The 25,627-nt window shown below is 39.1% G+C and overlaps 1 protein-coding gene across 5 annotated transcripts in view; it reads left to right on the top strand.

Moving 5' to 3' along the window:
• eya1 (EYA transcriptional coactivator and phosphatase 1) overlaps nucleotides 1–25,627 on the top strand; it is a 152,212-nt gene that overhangs the window by 33,114 nt on the left and 93,471 nt on the right. For 4 of the 5 annotated variants that reach the window (XM_052022815.1, XM_052022812.1, XM_052022811.1 and 1 more), the window contains 4 exons: nucleotides 958–1,021; nucleotides 1,324–1,469; nucleotides 1,678–1,800; nucleotides 22,458–22,540. In XM_052022815.1, the coding sequence (XP_051878775.1) occupies nucleotides 958–1,021; nucleotides 1,324–1,469; nucleotides 1,678–1,800; nucleotides 22,458–22,540 (416 nt within the window). The remainder of the gene's footprint in view (nucleotides 1–957; nucleotides 1,022–1,323; nucleotides 1,470–1,677; nucleotides 1,801–22,457; nucleotides 22,541–25,627) is intronic. The other variant, XM_052022814.1, reaches the window with a different exon arrangement.

Raw genomic sequence — 25,627 nt, 5'->3', positions numbered from 1 at the left:
TTAAAAATTTAATTTCTATTTATAAGACTATTTCTGTGTAGCACTTAGAGGAGCACATTGTGGGAAATTGTGTGTACACATTTCATGTTTTTCTGTGCACTACAGTCACATTCACCAATATTACTAGGGAGGTAACTGCAAAACTAGATTGCCCACCCATTATGGATTGCCATCTGATACTCATTTCCATCAATTTCAGTGAAAACCAAACAGGTTCTATAATGGCCAGCAACCCGCCTGGCAGTTTATCACCTAAACTGGAGGTAAAAATAACCCTTCATTAAGTTTAATGAGCAGAAACCATGAACTACACACATGAAGCTTTCCATGATGTACTCCCTGCAGATGCCAAGCCCTCTTGGATCATAGAGTTGACCATTATAAATCAATATATTAGTTACTTCATCCATGCAGAGTTAGTTGCTAGAAGTGGTGATACTGCGGTTAGCTGCAACGTTGCAGCATCTAAGGGATTAAAAAAAACGAGCAGAACTTTCACCTTTGATGTAAAATGGTAGCATTTGATCAGTTGCCCCTTATAAACTCAATTCAGTGGAAAAGAAAATAGGGCATATGGTTGATTCAAACCATATATTTTGTACTCTTGGCGAAGATGAAAGTTTTGTTAAATCAGGATCTCAACTGATAGCCATTCAGTGACGAGTTCTGGACATCTGGTGAGAGCTCACCCCTCTGCTCTCAGACTAGGAATGAAGAAATTGGGGAAATAAAAAGGCAGATGACTTCGTTTGTATATTACATATATTGATGGATTAGTAGAATAAAATGAACAATTGAGCATGATTAGGAATCAATTTTGCATTTGCATTGTTACTTAAGCATGCATATGAACTGGTGAGATAATATTACTGAACCTTATCAAAAAATTGTAGATTTCTGAAATCTGTAAGTACATTTATCTTGTAATTATTTTCTTTATTTTTTAATTCTGTTCAGGAATTGGTGGTGGCTTTAGCCCAAGGGAAACACATCACTTCTCTCCACATATTTATCCTTCCAAGTAAGTTTTCTTTTATTCTTCAAATTAAGCAGTATTTAACACAATTTAAACTCTTAGTCAGCTCCTTTTTATTTCATCACATTTTAAACTTTGTTTATTTGCAAAGAAAATAATGCTTTGCATGTCCCAAACCCAAAAGCTACTATTTTCTACAATATGTTCCCTTACAAATTATTCTTCAGAAAAAAAAGTTTTCAATCTTATTTAATGGTCAGTGTCAAAATTAGCTACAAAATCAATTGCTTTATTCATTAATACCGTTATATTTTAATTCCAAGTCGCTCCTCATTTGTTACAAACAGCAGGTCATATCCACACATTCTCCCAACACCACCTTCACAAACCATGGCTTCATATGGACAGTCTCCGTATGCCACAGGAATGCAGCAAACAGCAACTTATGCAACCTATCCACAACCAGGCCAACATTATGGAATTCCATCCTATGGTAAGCAGAAGTGTTGTTTAAATAAAATACATTTTTTCTGTCTTGTCAGTTACTGCACAGAATGACTTCAAGAGCTAACAACAAATTTTATAATTTGTTTGACGTTAGACATTGTTTACATCAAATGATAACTCTTCTGTTTCTAATATACCTAAATGAGAATCTACAGATCTGATGACATTAACCGATATAGGTGCATTATGGGCAGGCATCAAGACAGAAGGTGGATTGACTCAAACACAGTCACCTGGCCAAACGGGATTTCTAAGTTATGGTTCAAGCTTTAGTGCACCTCAACCAGGCCAAGCCCCTTACAGTTACCAAATGCAAGGTCTGTGCCATCTAATGTGATTTAACCAATTTCATTGTGCAGTGTTGTTTAACCAATGCATGCTAACTTTAAAGATCAATGCTTGCCACCTACATTTGTATTGGTGTACATAAAACCTACATCCGAATAAGGTTTTAAGGTATCTTTATGTTCAAAATCGCACAGTTTGAGACTAAATGGAAGGACAATGGGATTGGCGTAGAGTATGGACAGGCTAAGAAAACTTTACTTTGGTATCGATTTCAGTATTCAAATGCAATGAAACAAATATATGGAGCCTTGTTCTGTAATAGATTCCAGTCATTCATATAAAGTGGATTTCAGTTATTCATAGAAAATGGCAATGTTTTCTTTAATTTCAAAATATGTAATTGAGTCATAATCCCATGTAAAGAAAAACTATTTAAGTTCTGTTAGCCCGCTAATTTTTAAAAAGAAAGGAAATTTTGTTGCAAGCAGTAACCTGTGTTATTTTGTTTCACCTAAGTGAATAGACCAAACTGTGGCTTTGAAGACAATTTTGTTTCCCATCAGGTAGAACCTTTGGATGATTGATAATGTAGGTATCAATTATGATTTAATCTTTAGATTGGTAGAGCAGATTCATCTGCTTTCTTTGGATATGCAGGAGCACTAAATTGGCCAAGTTAAAAGACTCAACAGCATCTAAAGATTATTCCTTCTCTCTTCCCTTGGTATCTTGTCATCTACATCTCCAGAATAAACCAGCAACACAACTATCAGTGGGTAAAAGTGTAGCTAGAACTTTCCAGTAGATCATCTGAAATTCTACTCCATTGCTGTAATGAAATTGAATTTCAGAAGTAAAGTTGAATGCACAACTACTACTATACAGCGCAATCATTGCAATTACCAATAGGGATGAATTTCCAGGTAAGGATCATTTGAGAGCCTCTGCTGGTTTCTGGCTCCACATTACTGCCTCTTCACCCTCACCCCCACCCCCAAATCCCACTCCCAGTTCCACCCCTCCCATCATTTCCAGGAGTTTTCACTGGAAATGATAGGAATGGACATATTCGATAGCAGACTTTGACATATTTTTCATCATGAGCTGAATGCTATCAACACTGTTCAGTGTAGCATATCTATGGCACACACAGTGGTGGATGAACTACATCACAAACAGACCTCACAGAATTCTTGTAATTATGGAGTGAAAGACTCAACTACTCTAACCATGAAATTTCCATTTTACAACAGAATTGCACATCTCTTCAGCTGCCCTGGGGATAGCTGACTCTCTTTAACTGCAAGTTGCACTGAAGACCCTTCTCATTCTCCTTCCCTGTGGTGGACTTCCAACTTATAGAATTCTGTGACTGGAAACATGCATAAAGTATTGAAACTGTTTGAAGTTGTGCTACAATTCTGCCAAAATGGAAAATTATGGTCCTGATTAGCAAAGAAAGGTTTACAGTTTGGGGATGCTGGGCTATGTTCTGGCAGAAGGAATGCTGAAGAAAGAGATGGCCTTAGCTGAGCCAAACTCGCATCAATATACAGATAGCCAAATTAATTATAACAATGGGAATAGCTTTAAACTGATATAGGCAAGTCAGGAAACGCATATTAAATTGAACCACGTTGAATGAAGTTAAAAACTGGAGTAGCATAAGGAATGAGGAGAGATCGTGCCAGTAGAGAATGAGTTACAGACAAAAGACAAGGCGATAAAGACCAAAAGGTAATAAGAATAACTTGTGACTCATTACTGGAAGTGAAAATGTTATGATACAAGCTATGTAGAATCATGACAAAGAATGTGGAGTAAAAGACAAGGTGGGGGTGAAAACATTGAACCCCTTCACTTATTTTAAAGTGTTAAAGAAAACCAATAACAGTTGATTCTATACTGTACCTAGAGAGTTGATGAATTATAGCCAATGTCGCTTTAGCTTGAGCAGTATTTGTCCTTTCCCAGTATCTGCTTAGAAGGGCCATTCAGCATTTTGCATACATTAACAGAGTTATCTTTCGGATCTGTGTTGGCATTAAGGGGTCCTCATGCTATTGTTTTTCCATGCTTTTGTTGCTGCCCAACCCTCAGTCCTTAATAAAGCTTCCCAACAAAAAGCCAGATTGAGTTTATTGCAATTTGAAGCCAAGTGCTCTTCTTGGCTCCACAGTAGTTCTGTGGGCCATAGCCCACCTCTGTCATCTGCCTCTCGTTCTCCTCGCAACCTCCAAGGACCTACCCGAGGGCGACAGCCAATGATGAAGAAGAAACAAATTGATGTGGTGGAGAGCAGAAAACTGTCTCTGGTTGCCTGACTGGCACCCGCAGTTCAGCAGATTTATGCTAATGAGGATGAGGCCCAATCTCAGAAGAGCCTTGGGCATCTAGTTTCTGGTGCACACAGAAAGCACAGAAAACAGATTTGAAAACGAGCCTAAAAAAAAATCTACCGCACGGAATAATATATAGAGAAAGAGAAAATGGCCATGAGGAGGTACTGCTTTTTTTTAAAACAATGATATAATGGTAAGGGAAATAATAACATCTGGATTTAATAAGAACATGATAATTGCATTGTGGATTGAAATGATAGGGAATAAAAGAAAGAAGCAAGTTTTTTTTTAATCTGTTTCAGGTCACATAGTTAGATTATAACAATAATGGCTGAATTGTGCAAATAAATTAGGGAGATATTTTTAACCATGGATACAACTGTTACAGAACATATTGAGGCAGAATTTACTCTCAGCTATAAGGTGCCCCGCTCTCTGCTGACTTCAAAATAAATTTTGAACTGATCTGGAACAATCCTGGAAGGTGTAGTGGAGAGTCAGCCGAACCCCTTTGCTGCAAGACCCTGTGTATCAAAAGGGCCTTCAGCAATACAATGGGATCCTGTGAGGGAACCAGAACCAGCCCACCCACGAGAAAGGTGAAATAAACTTTGACATCTCAGCTAAGCCAATGCCTCCAGCTTATCCAGAACTGTCCAAGTTGTCAAACACTCTGAATGTCTTGACATTCAAAAAGCAGCAAGCACTATTAAAACTAAAAACTCAAAAGAATTGAAAATTCCCAAAACACTGAAACAGTGGGAAAAGTAAATTAACTGGTACTTCTCAAAATCCTTTGCAGCTATTTTCCTCCACTGAAATGAATATAGAAAGACCCCTGTGGTAGGTTGACATTCATGCAGATTCCCCATTCAAGTTATGGAGAATCACTGTAGTTTTGCAAGTTGGTGAACCTCTGACTGCATTTTCAGATTTCCATCTTCTGTGGAAATCCTAAAATTGCTGATAGTTATGCTGGGTAATGTCTGTAGACGTAGAGGAAATGCTGTTTTTTTTCCCTTAAAAAAAGGTAGTGTACAATTCAACAGAAATTAACTTGGATGATCAGAATTGGAGCAAAACAAAGGTGCATATTAGATAGAGTGGTGATGAAAAACTGAGAGAAAACTGTTGGTTTACATTTGCGCATTGTTTTTTGAAATGTTTGTGCCAGGGATGCAGTAGACTTGTGTTATTCTATGGGGAGAAAATTCTTGGTAGACCATGGCACATTTGGGAGTTGACTACTTGGTTGGCTGAGAATTCTGATAAGTTACTTCTTTGTTGTGACATCATTATTGTACACCTGTATAATCTGGAGCATCTGCACATACAACAGAAGCACTCTTATAATTATTCTATGGGACTTCTTGGACAGTTAAGTTTTGCATTGCACATTATTTCTCTCAATATTGTAGATTACATCTTTAATATGCTGCTTTCTTTTGGTTTAATTTTTATTTTTTCCTCATCATTCATGATGACTTAACAAAAATCAACAATAGTATTTGTGTACATATGGTCATCAAGCTGAAATTTTCCACATCCTTGTGCAGATGGTGAATGAAGAGTCGACAATGTAGCATGACCAGTAGACATTTGCTTGACCAAGGTGCTTTGGCATAGGATCTTTTCTAATCATATGTTCCTAACTAGATCCAGTAACACTAATCAGATGGTCAATCAATGTGCCTTTTCTGCTTATAGACTTTTAACAAGGACCATAACGATAGTATGGCTATGTTTTAGAATGGTTTTCAAATAGGTTAACGTGGGATGCTAGGCAATGTAATTTAAGATGGCTGTTCAACCTCTTCGTTCTAGAGGGTTTTTTTCTCTTGCTCAAAGCATGCAAATTATGTGCCATAATGGTTGTTTTCTACTTTTAAAAACGACTGGGATAGTCTTGCTATCCTTTAAGCAGGAATGGATGAGGTATTGTACTTTTCCACAGGAAGAAACTTGATAAGATTACATTGGGTTTACTTGGGCAAACCAAGACTCATGTGGTTCTGCTCAATCTACGAATCTCATGTGGTTGAATTGTTCACGTAGTAGCCATTACTACTAATCCAGCTGCACTAGGCAGAAAAATCATTAATTTTTATAACCAGACTCCTTAAAATTGTAGTTCCTTATTTCACAAGTTAGATTTAGAAATTCATATTTTTGAAAGCAGAAGTATATGCTATTAAAATGTTTTTAATTTGTCTCCACAAAATACTACAGGATATTTTTTCTACCATAAGGTTGTGCATGAATTTATGAGCTTCAGCATGACCTGAGAATAATTCATCTTGAAATTTTATTTAATTTATTAGAACGTTTCCTTGGCAGTTGCAAAGTTTAAACATCCAAACCCAGATTTTCTTTTTATTATTATTTCCCATGGAAGAAAATAAAATATATAGCCAGCAGTTCAAAACTCAGCTGAATAAACTAAATGTGTGTGGTGTACTTAAGACGGGTGTTTCATCTGAATTCTCTTGTAGCCTTCTCCCATCAGTTACAAATTGAGTCAGTAATGTAACTAACGAAGCAGAATCCATATTGAATAAACAGTCAGCCAAATATTTTACCAGTTCTATCCTGAATTAAGTTTGGAAATGTGAGCTAATTCCTCTGTGGCCATTTTCATTTTTCCACAGTGACTCCTGTTTGTAAGATAATTATCAAGTCCTTAACAGGCTAAACCAGAAAGATCACTATTGATTTCATTCCTAATTTGAGAGTTTGGGGGGGCGGGTGGGGGTGTTAGAAAACCAATAGGGTGGAACACAAAATGAGAAAGAAAAATGTTTCAGAAATATACCTTCTAGCTCATTAATCCACTGGAATTTTTGGGGAGCTTTTGTTTAAAAAAAATTCTTTTTTCTCCCCTCATCTCCTGAAGGTGCTGACCGTTGTTGGGTAAAGTTCCTTGGGCACCAGCAGACCTTCAGTATCTCACCCACGTGGCCATTCTTCATGCATGAGCCTAGAGGGTGAGAGCCCGCAGGCTTTGACCATGGGACCATCACAGGTGAGCCTGACGTCCACATGAGCACTTTCCAGCAGCAATCACTGGACAACAATCTGGAAAGGGAACCATGGCAGATTTTCCCCTCCCTACTCCAGAGGTGTTAACCCCAACCTGTAGATGCCCCACCTGGCATTGTCTAATTCTGTAGAGATTAGAAGTAAAAACTGGAACATTTTGGTTATTATGGTTTAGGACTTTCACCAGTTTGTGACATTATGCACAGACAAGATTGTATGAAGTCATGAAATAGCACGAGGTAATGTCCTTGATTCCTTATTCATCTTCACATCCTGATTACTCCTTTATTGTCCAGCAGACAATTTCTATAGCACCGATAGCACTAGAGTATGCATCTTTTGGGATAATTAATTATCTCAGTTTATACTGAAGTCTGTAACCATCAAACCAATTCCCAATCAAGTTTGACAATAATAATCTTCACATAACTGCATTAACATAGCATAAGAACTTAGTGTGAATTCTAAAGTGAAGGTGGAATTTTGTAGCACTCTGAAGGAAGCGTGGCACATCAAAGTTCGTTGGAGCAAAATTTGAAGCTTTGAAGAAAATCTACTTAATTTTCCACTTTTTTTTTAAACAAATATCACCTGAGATTCAATTCTGGCCATAAATATGACAAACTTATTTAATTCAACAGATTTTGAAGCTGTGCTTCAATGAAAACTCTCACCCTTTTCTAAGGCTACTGGTAACAGCAAGTGTGCTCTATGACATCTCACTCCCGCTTTCCTCTCTTCCTTTACCTTTTAGAACATGGAATTAGGTTAAATGCTTGTCTCTGGAATAAGTTGCAAGCATTCAAGAGTGATGGGAAAGTTCTTGGTAGGAGGAAATATCATTTACATTTAGAACGTGATATGTAGTATTCGGCTGGGTCATCTTGTTCACCATTGCTTCTTGGAGCTTCAGTTTTAGTGGATTGCTTTAGTAGGCCAGAGAGCAATTTTCAGAAGCTCTCATCCTAAAATGACCAGAAGTGTTATCTTGGGGTTCATCTGGAGATTGCATAGGTGTGGTCTAGTATAGGGATGAAAATATGGCTGATATTTTGAAGTTGAGTTAATATCGGGATCGAAGGAGCAGCTGGTCCTTTCCTGTCCATTTTACGTAAATGTTCATATATATCTGGATCAAACATATGATCCTCCAATGTAAAAGCCAGAAAGAGCAGGGGTGTAAGCTAAGTACTAACCAACATGCACTCCTCAGTTTTTAAGCTTACTCCACACTGTGGCATCTTGTGATGTGAGAAGCATAGTATTACATGGTCCCCTTGTGGATCAGTTTCAATATGGACCTTGTGAACACCTTTGTAGGAAAAGCTGCAACTCCAGAGGAATCTGGGAGCCAAGCTTTCAAAGAGCTAGAAAGCAGGAAGTCTAAAGCAACAAAGAATTACCAAAAAAGACCTGTGAAAATTAAGAATGTTAAAATTAGGGAGTGGACCTCCTAAAGGAGCCAGAATGGAATCCTGGGCACAAGGATTTCAGGAGGTGGGGATCACATGGACAAAGAATATTGTTAGACTAATGCATGGTAAATGTTCCAGATGCTGGAACCTGCAGCAACACACAAAAAGCTGGAGGATCTTAAACAGGTCAGGCAGCATCTATGGAGGGAAATGGACAGTCGATGTTTAGGGTTGAGACCCTTCATCTGGACTGAAAGATAGTAGGGAGATAGTATCAAAAAAGTGGAGTGAAGAGGTGGAGCAAGAGCCATAGATGCTGTCTGACCTGCTGTGTTCCTCCAGCATGGTAAATGAGTTTTTTTTTCTAATCATCGTTGGCAGTTGTGGATATGTTTGTTCAGGCAATTTGTCATTTGGGAGAAGCAAAACTAGCTCATGGCAAATGTTGGTTTTCCTCTTTAATGTTCGAATATTGTCTTTCATTCCTACTGGTTCAAAGTGCTGACTATTTACCTCATCAAAGTGGAAGTACATTTTACAACAGTAAGAGGAGATGGTCAGAGTGCACCAAAGTCAGCCAGTAGAAGAGTTGCACATTGGTTTTAAATGCACTAACCCATGATAAAATCTTTTCAATCAAATTCCTGTAAGATTTCTGCTATGAGCACAATTTCCAAATGAAGTACTTTAAACTATAGGAATTTTCATTATTTTGGAGAGTTTCATTAATGAAGCAGCATGCACCAAAAAGAGCCCAAAGAGATGTAACATTTTATTTGCTTGGATTCCATCCCAGGTCAGTAGCACTAAATGTGCCATACAGCAGCATTTGTGCATTCTCCTGCACTTCTGAAATTGGTTTCCATTGACTTCAATGGACTTAGATTTCAGAAATGGAATAGCAAGTACAGACATTGACTGAGGATGAATTTCTTGGCAATGGTGTTAAGTGTCTTTGCAGGACAGGTACTTGAATGAACAAGGCATAGAGGTATATGGAATTAATGCAGTTAAGTGGGATTAGTATAGATGGGCATAATGGTTGATATAGACACAATGGGCCAAAGGGCCTGTTTCCATGCTGTACAACTCTATAACATTATGATTATGACAAATTGTACTCCAAGAATCCCACAACTCAGAAAAGGCAGCCAGCAAGCCACTACAGAGATCTATGCAAATCTTAGGATTAATATTTGAAGTAGATGACTGTCAGAGAATTAACAAGAAATTACACTCCCATTATCCATGAGTACTGGAGGGACAATTTACTTCATGATAACAGGCAGCATTGTTAAAATGCAAATTGAATGACCATATTTTGTGAGATTTGTAACACAGCTGCAATAAAAAAAACAAGAACATTAGATTTGAATGTTTACGCTTGTGTTTCTGATGAGCTAAAATTTCCCATGTGGATGTTAATTCCAGTATAGCCTATAATAAACTAATCTGGCAATTTTGAGGTTCACACCCCTTTTAGATCAGTAGAATTGCTTCTGAACTATGTATTAGCATAAAGTTGAAATATAATGTATTAAAAGTTGAAATTGCCTTATTGTGTTTATATGTATATTACTTCTGAACTTTTAGCCTTTGAATGAACAGCACTATTGTTCTTGGATCAGGTGTGAAAATTTATTGACCTGCCATAGTTCACATGGTAACTGTATTTTGCTCAATTTAAGCATCACTATAAAATGGACGTGCATGAAATCAACTCTCAAATGTCAATTCCAAACAATACTTTTAAGAATAGAAGCCATCATCAGGAGGATGGATGAAATGCCCTCCTCTGTGATTCAATGATTTGATGAATAGATGAAATTATAGATGGATAATTCAGCAGGTGAATCCTAGAAAGCTTGGATTCATGTTGTCTTCCTTTGTAATTTCCTCTGTTTATCACTGCTTTTGGTTTTCTTTTTTCCAACTTTTGGAGCCAAATTAGCTTTGGAATCACTAGGGTTCACACATTCCCAGGTAAGTAAGTCCTGGTCTTGCATTAATCCAGAGCATCTGTCAGTCCGTTTATTTTCTGGAATATGTGGAGTTGTCACGGAGCCTAATTGTACAGGGATTCCCCAGCGTTACAGAGGGGAATCTGCTTCTGAGATCCTACACCAGCCAAACCAGGTGTAGGGTAGGAATTCCCATTGAATTGAATGGGAATTCCTGATCCAGAGACAAGAAAAGGCAATACAATTACTTTTTTCTATATTTTACTCTTAATTATTTATGTTTTGATGTGATTTTAATAAATTTTATTTAGTACTAAATTTTTAATTCAAGAAATTTAAGATTTAAATTTTCCTATTCATTGGAGACATTTATAAACTCTTGCAAAACCTCACAGATTTTGTGAGAAGTCAATCTGCCATCCCCAGCCCTGCTCCTGTCGAGACGTGCTGGAGGCTGACCTCTACATTATGCCGGCTGAGGTGTAGTCCCCATTCCATGAGCAAGAGCCCTCGGGCTGTTGAACCCATGTATCCATTCCACATTACGATGGAAGTAGGGAGAGTGTGAGGGCGAGTCCTAGTGGTGGGCTGAACTGAGCATGATTTGGCTCAGCAGATTTTATTTTGCTGTGTGGTTATCAAATTTTACATGAGGATCCTGACTTTCTCTTAGCTACAAACTGAAAAACATATCCTTCTCTAATATTGGTCAGCATTCTGCAGAATTTTTAAACAACTTCATGCAGAAATATAACTGAAGAATAAATTAATTGTACGATAATTTGCATCAAGAAAAGCGGAGAAAAGTATTTGTAAGGTACATATGATTTTCCTGTAAATTTCAACACAAATACTATCAATTTTTGGTCAGCTGTTGTACACTCTTTAATGTCATGCATAAGAGATTTCCTGTGTATGATATAGTACATTAAAATATTTTATTTTTACATACTTCCTCCCTCCTCACAGGTTTGCACTACCTTATTTGGTCAGAAACCAGAAAGTTTCAAGCAGTTAACATTTCTGTCGTTCTGTTATTTCTGCTGTTTGGGCATTTGGCAAAAAGAACCTTTAAGTAATGCAAAGTACACCACTCTGATCACTGACATGCGTCTTCTCCCTCCTTGCATGGATTTGATCAACTCTGGCAATAATGCTGCAGAATGTTGTATAATTGCTGCTTAATTCAATCTTTTATATTTTAGTGGCAGTTCTATGGATATAAATACATATTTTGTGTAACAAACTTTGGAAATTGAAGCATTTAATCTGACATATGTAAAATGTTTAAATGCAGATGTACAAGTTGTTGGTAATCACCTATGCTGGAGTACAAGCTAACTGATCTTGTAAAAAGTAAAGAATAAATCAGGGAATGAAATTCTTAGATTTAAAGAGCCCATCTGGACTTCATAGGCATTTCCCTCGAGAGATCTACTAACTTCTGCCACATATATTGTGCACTGATGATAGACATAGCCCATGGCAAGGAGCTGATCAACCAAAGCAAATGGACTCCTGTCAGAAGCCCACAAGGGAGACCAACATCTTGCCCACAAAAATGGGAAATTAAAAAAAATTCTGCACGTGGGAGCTGCAAACTAGTCCCAGCAGGTCTTCATTCTTTAAATGTTGCTAAGGTTCTTAGCTTTTATGTGGGTCTCTGCTCTCTCCTGACTTGCCCTTTGACCTGAAAGTTTAAGCTTTTATCGTATTTGGAAGTTCCTATCTAGCTAATTTGTTCTACAGGGAAGCCTGAGTTTTACAGAGCAACATTGGACTCAGAGACTCAGAAACAAAAACTCTTAGTGCCTCCTATATTGTACAGGAAGAGTATTAGTTTACACTCTAAAAGTTGATGAAACTTTTATTATTAAAGTGCTGCAGTAATCTTCACCCATCCTACCTTATTAAATTGCTATGTCACAGCCAGCAGTACTGGTTAGCCCACACAGCATCTTGTATCAAACCTGTTTTACGTTTGTTACGGTCTGTAAGACCTCCCCATGAGTTGATGATGACCACAGGATGAAAGGGCCATGCTCATTTTGTTTCCCTTAACAGAGGTGTAATTACTTTTTCTGCTGACTGCTGTAAATTAATCTCCTGTGTTATTTTTACAAAAGCTGGTAATATTGAAGAGCTTTGAAACTATGAAGGAGCTAAGGTTTCTCATGGGATTCTTTTTCGGTAGTGATAGGATATTAAATATGTGTGCAGACTTTTAATTCACTGTTTTTCAACTAAATTATAAATTAGATTCTTTCTGTACAGTAGGTAGGAAAATGGAAATATTTATCATGTTCACTTTGCACTAATTTTGTTGCTTAAGTTTTTAAAAAAGCAATTTTCTAATATATTTTCCTTAAATCACAATGTAGTGTTATTTCATTATTTCTCCTTTTCCATTGGTGCTATTCATATTTTTCCAAATGCCTTCAACCCTCCAATACTTTACCCCAGAGAGCTGTTATGTATTCTTTATTTGTGAGTTTAAATAACAATGTTGGCAGGCTGTTTGAACGTGGGAATGTTGCATAGCTATATTTCTTTCTGTTCACAATTAATATCCATAAGGAGAGACAAGAAGGAATTGCTGTGGTTTTGACTGAAAGGGTGTTTTCTTTCTAATTGAGAGGCTTTTTTTTTAAACCTCCTAAATCACGAAACTTGAGACCAATTTTAATATTCCCAATCTTACTTAGTTGAGATAAACCAAACGAATATTTGGTCATTTGAAGTCACACCGTTAATTAATTTGAAAATCTTGATCTATCTTGGGAAATATTTTCTGTCTGAAATTATTTTTTGTATGAGCACTTGGAGCTGAATTTTAATCTCCTGGCATGCTGAAAAGCAGTTAAGGTTGAGTTTTCAGTGGCATATAGGAAAACTGGAAATTTCTGGAGCACGTATTCCGTGACTTTTTAACCCAGCCACTGAATTTCCAAATTTTTGACCAATTAGGCTAAGCATGTGTAATGTCAACACGCATCTCCATTTCAACTGCACTATGTAAAAGGACATTAAAATTATGGCATTTGATGGATTTGGGAATTGGCTGCACAATAACTGGAAGAGAGAAAATAAGAGCGAACAGAAAGTACTAACGAGCCAAGCTGCCCCTGGAGTTGGTGTTTTTCTCTCTGGATGTTGTGCTGGGAACTGGAAGAGCTCACAGAGACCTTGTGTTCCCTGCTGCTGGGAGAAAGAAGACTGACAAGCAAGGCCAACAAAGATGTGGCTGGAGGTAGCCATTGTAATGAACAGCATTAATGTGGTTTTGCATTCTTGGCCGGAGTGCTTAAGGTAGATTAATAGCCTCAGCAGTCAGAGAAATGGGGATGGTGACACGTTAACTTGCATCCTAATTCTAATCCCCTCAAGCTTGCCCTACCAAGACCTCGCCTTTCAAATGCATCCATTCCTTTCTGCTTATGCACTGCTTGCATCACTACCTCATGTGCTCCTTTTACACAGTGTTGTCTATTTCATAGGCAGTGTACTGTCCATCATCTGTTCCACACATAAGATAAGATTATTAGTCACATGTACATCAAAACGCACAATGAAATGCATCTTTTGCGTAGAGTATTCTGGGGGCAGTGGGGATGGGGCGTGGGGATGAATGGAGGAGTGCTTCACAGTTTCCTGGTGACAAAACTTGATATCATCCAGTCACAGTACATGTGACCCACTCAGGGACTTGAAGTCAGCAGCAAGTGAAAAATGATCAATTGCAAAACCATCATCTCTAAAATTCTTAACATAATGGTTCTAATCATCTATAATGTTTCACAGAATCTTCACCCTGTAATCAAGACACTTAGCATGTAAAAGATAAAAATCTCTCAGTTGCTTACTTCAGAGAGTGCACAATCATACAACTCATGGCGATAATGCACCAGGTCACATACTCACACTTCATGCATGCAGTAAGAAAGGGAGTTTAGTTTTCATCTGATGACCCACATAGCATGTGAGACAAGCAGATGATGGAGATGGTTAGCAATAGAGAGGCATATTAGAGGGGGTAAGACTGACTCTCCCCAGCTGTACAGAGATACTGCATCTTGGGGCCGGCCATCAATGAACAGAGGATAGCTTGAAGGATAGCTTGAAAGAATGTGTAATGCACTAGAGAATGTTGTAGCCACATTCAGCTTGAAGTAACTGGAGGTCAACCCCTTGAGGAATTAATTGTATTATTTCACAGACTTTAGTGATGTCAAAGAGAGACCACTTCCATGCAGCATCAAACACAAAAATTACTGAAGTACATGCAGGTGTTCATCAGTGGCTTGCACACCATGAATACCACTTTGAATAGGAGACATAATATCACAGTCTTGGCCACACATTGCCCCACTTTGCTTTTCAGCGACTAATGGCAAGCAGGGAAGTACATGCAAGCTATGAGAGGGATGATACTGAGGGGCATGTGGAAGTGGGACCTCTGATTAAAGTGCTTCTACTCATCTATTGTCTCCCACTTGGTCAGTGTCTCACCTTATGGCTATAGTGCAGTCAATAGCAGGGCTCTCATGTGTTTCATAAGCCGGAGACTGTTAGCCAAGAACAAATCAGCAATCAGAACAGGGATCAGAGGAAAGCAACTATGAGTTACAATGCTACTTCCACAGATCATCCTATAAAACCTCCGACAGCCCTCAATGCTGTTATGCTTTTGGCATACCTTCATCATATGCTTTGGGCAGCTGTGGAAATGTTTACATTTTCAATTAATATTGTCTTTAATAGTTCATTAACCAAATGAAATTGGCATCCTGCTTCTCCCGATAAGTAGTGATGGGGGAACCAGTGGAGTTCTGTGCTGACATTCAGGGTTGGGAGCAGGAAGATAAATTGCCCTAATAGGAATCCCAAACAGAGCAATATATGAGGGATGATGCCATCCATTATGCTTCTGACCTAGAAATGGATCTCAAGCGCAAGGGTGATGCTTGCCTGGAAAACACTGGCATCAAATTTCTCATGGCACAAAGCAACCTGAAATGTTCATTAGTGGATTTTACTTTTGGAGGGAGAGCCACAATGGATGGGGGGGGCGGGGGGGAGTGGAAATACTATCTTCTATTACATCACTGAAAAGTGCAGCATTATGTAATGATGTTCTAGGCAAGTATTACTCTGCATTTAAATAAAAATGTCAAATCTATGTTATTAAATAACACTATATGTAATTAAAACAATTCAGATTTAAGCCACCCATTGTCCTATCTTACACAAAAAAAATGTGCAATAGACATTGAGACAGTTGAGGTAGGAACTTTCACGTGATGTCATTGGAGCCTTTTCCAGCTTCTGATGTACCTGTGATACCCCTCACAGAACGCTTATCTTCTCCATCTCACCCCCCTAAGCTCCCCAACTGCATATCTTCACCAAATATTCTTGGATCCAAAAACTAACCCACTTGAAACAGTTTGGCTTGACTTGCTTTTTCAGCAATCAGTTAATTGTGTCTGTTAGATGAGGAATACCTCTAGTGATTGAACCCAGGATTCGGTCTTTTTCTAGACCCACTATGATCTTATGTCCCAAAACTCAAATCTTCCAGATTTGTGGCAATACTGAAGGAGGTATAATGGAACAGGCATCCCTTTTTGTAGCTGTTACTTATTTTTCAGTAATAGGTTTCAAATGCATCGGGATATTTCTTTAAAATTATTCCCATGATGTTTGGACCTTCTGAACAAAAAAAAATTCAGAATGATACTGTCTTTGGAGTCTTTGCTTCACTCATCCTGTAAGTTATTAAATAATTAGATGGTATCTCTAATTTGATTTAATTACCTAACAGCAAGCCAGTTCAATAAAGAGTGTGCAAGCTTACATGTTAATTGATAATATTTTAGACCAAAAAAATCCTTACCTTTTTGCTGCCTCTAACATTTATACTATTCAATTCAGCATTTATTAAGTTATGGTGGAGAGCAGCTGGTGTTCAGAACAACTGGGCCATGACACTTGTATTCCAGATAATGAAGTTCTAATAATCCCAGGGTGGTAAAAAGTATATATTTTTTATTATTGTAAGATATACATTGTAACTGTTGCTCATTGGAAGTTCAGTTATTATTTGGCAAGTACACATTTTTCTAAAAAATGCAAACCTTCAGTTCCAATGTTTCAGTAACCCTTTCACGTAGCTTAAGGACTTTTACAGAAATAAAAATACTCTGTTAGAAATATAGAATTGTAGAATATAAGATCTTGCATTAAATTGCATTATCTTACTTAGCTTGGACCAAAGTGCTGTAGATCAAATTGCTTTTGAAACACAAGAGCAGTTTTTTGATTTAGGCAAGGTTATGGATGGTGAATGGAGCCATACACCACCCTCACATCGACTTTGGAACATGTATACATATTTTAATGGAGGGACAAGGAAAACTAGCAGCTGCATTGCAGAGCTCAATCATTCCTGTTAAGGTGAGGGCATGAGGAGACAAGCTGGGAACGAACTGCAAAAAGATGGACAGTGGGGAATACATCAGCATAGCATTAATGGCCCTTCTAAGCTCAAAAAGTATTTTCTGAAGTGCTCTGTTGTAGTTTCCTTATATAAATAAGAAAAACTCTGGTTGGGGTACTCATGACACACATGCTTTTTGTAAAAATTGCATCAAGACATTAACAGGTGCAGATTAACTTCTGATACTGCAGCTGCAGCTGTTTTGTGTACTCCCGGGTATGTTAAGGAACCCATATCATGGGAACAGCACTGTACCATATGTGATGTTCATTGAAATAGTCCTATTCTCATTCCAGCGATAAGGATAAAATTGGTGCCACAGTTACTTATATCTGGATAAACATTTGTGCACAGTAATAAACTAGGAACAGCAAATCAGATTTATGACCAATTGGGGATGGTTGTGGGAAGAATATTCCCAGGATACTGTTATTGATTGCGTCTATTTGAGGAGACAACTTATTTGCACAGGAGGCTTTTTGACATTTGATCATAAAGCATCTCCCTGGTGGAGTGCAGAAAAAAATCTGGTGATGAGGATTGTCCATCTATAATAGAGCACACCCAATTCTCCATCCATTTAAATAAACGAAAATTATGCTGGGTTTGTTAAGGACAAGAAATCCTTTTTGAATTCTGCCTGGGTGATACTTCATTCTAAACAGTAAGGAAGGAAACCTGTCCCAAAATATCAAGTCACAAGAGATTCTGCAGGTGCTGGAATCTGGAGCAATACGCAAAAAGTGCTGGAGGAACTCAGCAGGTCAGGCAGCATCTATGGAGGGAAATAAACAGTCGACGTTTTGGGCCAAGACCCTTCATCAGGACTGGAAAGGAAGAGGGCAGAAACCAGAATAAGAAGGTGGGGGGAGGGTGAGGAGCACATGCAGGCAGGTGATAGGTCGAGTGCTATATTTATAGAACCGATGACAAACCACCCCATCTGTTATAAGGATACATGCAGCTAACCTGCATCATAGGTTGATGATTTCCAGTGCCCTCACGCTCTCTGTCATTGCCTCGTACGAACAGATCTCGTTGAGTGACAAACAGCAATCCTCCTTCCTATCAGCTCCCGAAGCACCTTAAAAGCTACAGGCACAGCAGCTGGTGCTACTGCTGCACTGCTCCAGCATCTGGGTTCAATCCTGACTTCGGGTGCTCTCTGTGTGGAGTTTGCACATTTTCCCTTTGTTCATGTGGCTTTCCCTTGGATTCTCTGGGTTCTTCCCACATTCCAAAGATGTGCTGGTAGGTTAATTGGCTCCTGTAAATTACCCCTTAGTATAGATGGCAACAGGAGGCTCGGGGGTCAATTGATGGGCATGTGAGAGAAAACAGGTTGCAGTAAGGTGTGGGGGAATGGGAATGATGGGTAAGCTCTGGAAGCCAGCGTAGGCTTGATGGCCCAAATGCCCTCCTTCTATATCATAAGGAAATATGATATATCCATCATCAAATAGGATATTTGTTTTGCACTATTTTAAGAATAATTTAACAAAATGACTTTGAGGAAACTGGTAGAATCCAATGGAGACAAAAGACTGCAGATGCTGGAATCTGGAGCAACACACAAAGTGCTGGAGGAACTCAGCAGGTCAGGCAGCATCTATGGAGGGAAATGGACAGTCGACATTTCAGGTCGAGACCTTGAAATGTCGACTGTCCATTTCCCTTCTAAGATGCTGCCAGACCGTGTTTGGTCCATGAGTTGCCTGGGCTGGATATCCTTTCCAGATGAAGGGTCTCGACCCAAAACATCAACTGTCCATTTCCCTCCATAGATGCTGCCTGAATCACTGAGTTCCTCTAGTGCTTTATGTGTTGCTAACAGAATCTAATTTTTTTTTTTGCAAACTGCCTTATTATCCTTTCCAGTGAATTCAATAAAAAGTAAAATGAGCAGTATGTAATCTGGTCATCCTACCATAACCACATACCCTTCTGGCCTACTTTGGTCCTGGCTCCTCTTCCTACTAAGTTGGACTGGCAAGAAAAACTAAACAGTCTTGTGATGTAGTCATCCAGTTAGAATAACCATCAGTCCCAAATGTTGACATTGTAGTGTGCTCCGCATTTTCATAGAAGTACCCTACTGGTTACCAGTGGGTGTCCACCTCATCTGCTCAGAAGAATGGGGTAAACTCGGAATGTGCGAGAAAACAGAAGGACCTCGGCAGCTAAGTCATGGATAACCGTTTGCCTGCCAAGTGAACAATGTTAAAATGCTAAAATCATTCATAGAGTCATACAGCACAGAAACAGGCCTTTCAGCCCACCAACTCAGTGCCAATGGTCAAGTACCCATTTACACAAATCCCATTTTATACTCTCCTCATTCCCATTAACTCTCCCCAAATTCCACCACTCGACTACACAGGGGCAATTTACAGTAGCCAATTATCCAATCAATCTGCATGTCCTTGGGATGTGAGAGGAAACCACACCTGCAGTCAAAGGGAGAATGTGCCGTTCATGCAGACAGCACCTAACCTTAACCTTTGTGAATTTGCCATTGACATAACTTATACAGGTGGCTGTGCACAGTTAGGTAGCACTGTTAATGAGAAAGTTTGAGGTCTCATCTATGAGGAGATTTAAGCAAGCCTGTAAGAAAAGTGAACACACATTCTGTTGCTTATTTGATGACAGCTTATCAATCTTTATATATTTGGATTGTAAAATGCTCTGTATATGATTTTTGGAAATAAAACCTCAGTTACATCACACATCACCAGTGAGGGTGGATTTTCCTCCTTGAAAGCAGTAAGGGTTATCTAAACTTATTGTTGGTATTTCCTTCCCACTGACAGCAGGCTAAGTATATAAATCATAGGGCTTGGGATGTAGGGGGAATAGTTAAATTAGCTATGGGCTCTTCTATCACTCAGGCCTCATAAAAGCAAAAGAGGGCATGCAATATTGCAAAAATTAGTGGGAAGCTAGAGGATTGGGAAGCTTTTAAAAACCAACAAAAGGCAACTAAAAAAATAAAGGAGAGAAACAATGAAATATGAAGGTAAGCTAGCCAATAGAATAAAAGAGGATACCAAATGTTTTTCCAGATATATAAGGAGTAAAAGAGAGGCAAGAATGGACATCAGACCACTGGAAAATGATGCTGAAGAGGTACTAATGGGGAACAAAGAAATGGCAGATGAACTGAATAAGCATTTTGCGTCAGTCTTCACTGTGGAAGACACCAGCAATGTGCCAAAAGTTCGAGAGAGTCAGGGGCAGAAGTGAGTGTAGTCACTATTACTAAGGAGAAGGTGCTTGGGAAGCTGAAAGTTCTAAAGGTAGTCAAGTCACCTGGACTGGATGGACTACACCCCAGGGTTCTGAAAGAGGTAGCCGAAGAGATTGTGGAGACATTAGTAGTGATCTCTCAAGAATGACTAGATTCAGGAATGGTTCTGGGGGACTGGAAAATTGCAAATGTCACTCCACTCTTTAAGAAGGGAGGGAGGCAAAAGACAGGAAACTATAGGCCAGTTCGCCTGACTTCAGTGGTTGGTAAGATGTTAGAGTCTATTATTAAGGATGAGGTTTCGGGGTACTAGGAAGCACATGATAAAATAGGCCAGTCAGCATGGTTTCCTTAAGTGGACATCTTGCCTGAAAAATCTGTCGGAATTCTTTGAGGAAGTAACAGGCAGGATAGACAAAGGAGAGTCAGTGGATGTTGTTTACTTAGATTTTCAGAAGGCCTTTGACAAGGTGCCGCACAAGATAGGAGCCCATGGTATTACAGGATAGGTACTAGCATGGATAGAAGATTGGCTGACTGGCAAAAGGCAAAGAGTGGAAATAAACTGCCCTTTTCTGGTTGGCTGCCAGTGACTAGTGGTGTTCTGCAGGAGTCGATGTTGGGTCCACTACTTTTCACGTTATATGTTAACAATCTGGGTGACGGAATTGATGACTTTGTGGCCAAGTTTGTGGAAGATACAAAGGTGCTGGAGGGGCAGGTAGTGTTGAGGAAGCAGAGAGTCTGCAGAAGGACTTGGACAGGTTGGGAGAATGGGCAAAGAAGTGGCAGATGGAATACAATGTAGGGAGGTGTATGGTCATGCGCTTTGGTAGAAGGAATAAAAGCATAGACTATTTTCTAATTGGGGAGCAAATTCAGAAATTGGAGGTGCAAGACACTTGGGGGTCCTAGTGCAGGATTCCTTAAAGTTTAACTTGCAGGTTGAGTCAGTAGTAAGGAAGGTAAATGCAGTGTTAGTATTCATTTCAAGAGGACTAGTATATAAAAGCAAGGTGTAATACTGAAGCTTTAGAAGCTTTGGTCAGACCACATTTAGAGCATTGTGAGCAGTCTTGGGCCCCATATCTAAAGAAGGATGTGCTGGCATTGGAGAGGGTCCTGAGGAGGTTTACAAGAATGATCCCAGGAATGAAAGGGCTAACGTATGAGGAACGTTTGATAGCTCTGGGCCTGTAGTCACTGGAGTTTAAAAGGATTGGGGGTGGGGGGGGACCTACCGAATATTGAAAGGGCTGGATAGAGTGGACGTGGAGAGGATGTTTCCAGTAGTGGGAGAGTCTAGGACCAAAGGGCACAGCCTCAGAATAGAAAGACATCCCTTTAGAACTGAGATGAGGAAGAATTTCTTGAGCCAGAGGGTGGTGAATCTGTGGAATTCATTGCCACAGATGGCTGTGGAGGCCAAGTCATTGGGTATATTTAAAGCAGAGGTTAATAGGTTCTTGATTAGTAAGGGTGTCAAAGGTTACAGGGAGAAGGCACGAGAATGGGGTTGAGAGGGAAAAATAAATCAGCCATGGTGGAGCAGACTTGATGGGCCAAATGGCCTAGTTCTCCTCCTATGTCTTATGGTCTTGTGCTGATCAGGAATAAGCTAAAGATGGGAGCATAACTGGAACATGCAATTTATAACTTTGAAGGCACCTCAGCTGATATATTGATTGTAAAGAATGAGACATCATTGTTTCATTGTGGAGATTGATGATAAAAATTGCATTTCAGAGATGATGCAGGCATCAGAAGCGCAGTTCAAGTGGTGTGGATTTTTCTTAATACTTGGGAGCATTGTGAAGTCTCAAAGTGAATATAATATCTGGAAGCAGTAGAATCACCTGAATCCAAAGTGAGATTAGCACCTTAGAAACACCTCTCTGCTTTCAATGTTGTTTTAATAGCTACAATATGCTATTATATTTGTATATGTTTTAAAAAATAAGTCCTTTTTAAAGAGGGAAATATCACCATATCTGATACCAAGTCATATACTCACGAATCAGAACTGCAAGAATTGAGAAATAATAGTTGAAAAAACAATAAAATTTATTAAACAATATGGTATTTATGTCATTTTTATATTGTTCACTATTTTTCCTGAAAGTAAAGGAATTAGATCATGTTAAAGGAAAGAAAAGTCTGACAGAAGTTTTCTTTTACAGGGGGAAGTTTTACATCGGCATCAGGAATTTACACAGGAAGCAATTCACTTACACATTCTACAGGCTTTAATAGTTCACAGCAGGTACTGTGCCTTCATATTTTAAAATTGTGCATGAACTATATCGCAGGACTAAATAAATAAAAACTTAAATCATGTCTACACAGCCAGGAAATAAAAACATACCAGAATAAATCCAGTAATCATCTTAATATTATATAAGTTAAGATAGTAAAAGAGGCGAAAAATAACATTAAGGGCTGCTTTTAACTTGTGAATACAAAGCAGTTCAACAGTAAAAACATCCCCCGCCATTTTGAAACGGCTAATCGCCAATGGCCAAAGCATCTATCTTTCCTGTGGTGAACCCTTTTAATATGCAAATTAGGTGTGCCAGCAGATCCCATTAACATGATTGCTATTTCTGGAGAAAATTAGTTGCAGAGTGTACATAGGTTAATTCCACAGGCAATAAGGCAGAAAAGGTCAACCCAACTGGAAGCTTGAAATTCTTTATCTGGGACCATCATCAAATATGTCAAGGGTACTAAACCCACAATTTTCTCTCTTTGTTTGCATCACTACTTCACCCAGTACAACATAACAACCCCTCTCAACCCCCAACACATTCACACCATTTCAAAATAATGCTGACATCTTCAACCTCCTTAACCTGCCCTCTACCATTTCTCTTGCCATGTTCCAATGTTTCTCTGATTTTTTTTATTTCAAGCTTAACAACATAATCTTAAGTGAGCAACAGTTTCAATGTATACATTGACCTGCAACTTTCTGTTTAGATGGTATGTACCAATTCAGTTTAGACGTTCAAGTGCTGCCCCATCTGTACATCAGTATCACAGATTATTGCATTGACGTGGGAGTCCAAATGCGGGTGGGTGGGGGGGGGAGGGGGGGAGTGTGGGGGTGGAGATTTGTCTGCATTGCATCCATTTGTAGTACAGAAATTCTTGGTAAAAAGCATTAATTAGGGTTTTATACCAATCTCCATTGGTACTGAAAATATGTTCAATACCATATCATTGGCAGTTTCATTGACATTTAGACATCCTGGGTGGCTACTCTAGGCATGAGTTAGACTTCTCGCATATGTTAAAAAGTATTTTAATATCTGCTTAAGAACCCCTTCTCAGGAATTAAGCAATAGTTGCCATCAGACAGCTAGTGTCATTTGGAGCTATGGGGACAAGCTCAGGGTGACTGTAAGTCATGCAAAGCCTCCTACTGATTCTCCTCTGAGGTCCTCCTGAGGGCTGCTGCTAGTGAGATGTCCAGTCTGTATCCTTCAATCTAACGAACTACCACGGCATGAAAGGTACCTCCAACATATCAGTAATATTGAAACAATGACCAAGGCTTAATTTGGGGTGAGCCTTTAGCCTCCAACTTGCTCAGGAATCACACTATCTCTCCAGGCATAGATATGGAATCACGTACAGTTGCTTCCACCCATGTCTGCACTTTCACATTTGGAGTTCAAGGATCTGTCATTGGCATCCTCCTATGTATCCAATGGAACAACTGGTGTGAGCTCCCCCTGCCCCCCCCCCCCCCCATGGCCTGCCAACATTGACTGCGTGCAATCATGAATAAAGAATGGTCGCTTTAGTTATTATCAACTTGACACTGCTCCACAGCAGGTGTCAACACCTTGAAGAGAGGGGGAGAAAATGGGTGGTTGGAAATAAAATGCATGTCCTTTAATGGGATTAGATCATTGACCGAAGTTCCCAGTTCTTCAGGGCAGCACGGTAGCGTAGCAGTTAGCGTGACGCTATCACAGCACCAGCGATCAGGGTTCAATTCCTGTCGCTGTCTGTAAGGACATTCTCCCCATGTCTGCGTGGGTTTCCTCTGGGTGCTCCAGTTTCCTCCCACATTCCAAAGACATATGGGTTAGTTAACATGGGTTTAAATGGGTGGCGCAGACTCGCTGAGCCGGAAGGGCCTGTTACCATGCTGTAAATAAAGTTTTAAGTTTTTTAAAAAAGTTTTTTAAAAAATTTCTCATCCATACACCAGTTTCTGATAACGTCATTTATAAAAGCATTAGCTTCCAAATGTACATCAATGACAGCCAACTCTACCTCACCACCACCTCCCTTGACTCATCTAATGTTTCGGATTTATCAGACTGCATGTTTCACATCTGTTACTAGATGAACAGAGGTAGGAACTGTATATTGGGAAGAATAAAGCCATTTTATGGGCTATTCCATAAACTATTCCCTGGCTCTTGACTGCATCATTGGAAGCTTATCCTGGCAAATGTCCGAAACAAAACCTTTGTGTTGTATTTGATGTCAAGATAAGCCAAGGACCACATTCTCCTCACATAACTGAAACCATTTATTTTTCAGCTTTTCACCATCATCTAACTACACTTCTGCCTCAGTTCATCTGCTGCTGTAACCCTCCTCAACATCTTTATTACTTATCCACATAACTAATACCACTATTTCTGGTCACTCTCCCAGATGCCACCTCAAGTTAAGCTCATCTGAAGCTTTACTGCTTGTATGATCACCTGCACCGAACCGTCTTGACTATTGCTCACTGCTTGACACTGCTCATAGACCTGAAATGACTTCTAGTCAGAAACAGCTCAATTTTTGAACTCTCATTCTTTGAGTTCAAATCCCTCCATTGCCTGGCCCTTCTATTTCATTGTAACTTCATCCAGAAATACAATTCTCCAAGATCTTTGAGCCACTCTAAATCTGACCTCCTGTGCATCTTCAATTTTAATTGCTCAACCACCAACAACCATGATTCCAGCAAACCTGTCACTAAGCCATGGTATTCCTTCTGTAAACCTTTCTGCCTCTCCACCCATTTACTCCTTTAAGATACTTTTTATGAGCTATGTTTTTGATCAAACATTTGTATTGTATCCCAACATCTCTTTATGTAATTTGGTGTCATATTTTGTTTGATAATGCTGCTGTGGAGAGTCCTAGGCTGAAGTCCTACATAAATGCAAGCTGTTGTCTGATATTACTTTTGAAGAATGAGGACCTTCTTTATAAAAGAAGTGAAAACTGGAATGAAAGATGTGCCAAAAAGTCACAGTAGGCCTGTGCAACAATAAATATTACAGCTTTCAAAACAGAAAGGTAGCTTATGTAACCACACAAAAACCGTACAAAG

The sequence above is a fragment of the Pristis pectinata genome, chromosome 9, assembly GCF_009764475.1.
Source record: "Pristis pectinata isolate sPriPec2 chromosome 9, sPriPec2.1.pri, whole genome shotgun sequence".
Lineage (NCBI taxonomy): Eukaryota > Metazoa > Chordata > Chondrichthyes > Rhinopristiformes > Pristidae > Pristis > Pristis pectinata.
Note: the sequence above shows the minus strand (reverse complement) of the source record. Positions and strands in the feature narration are given on the sequence as shown.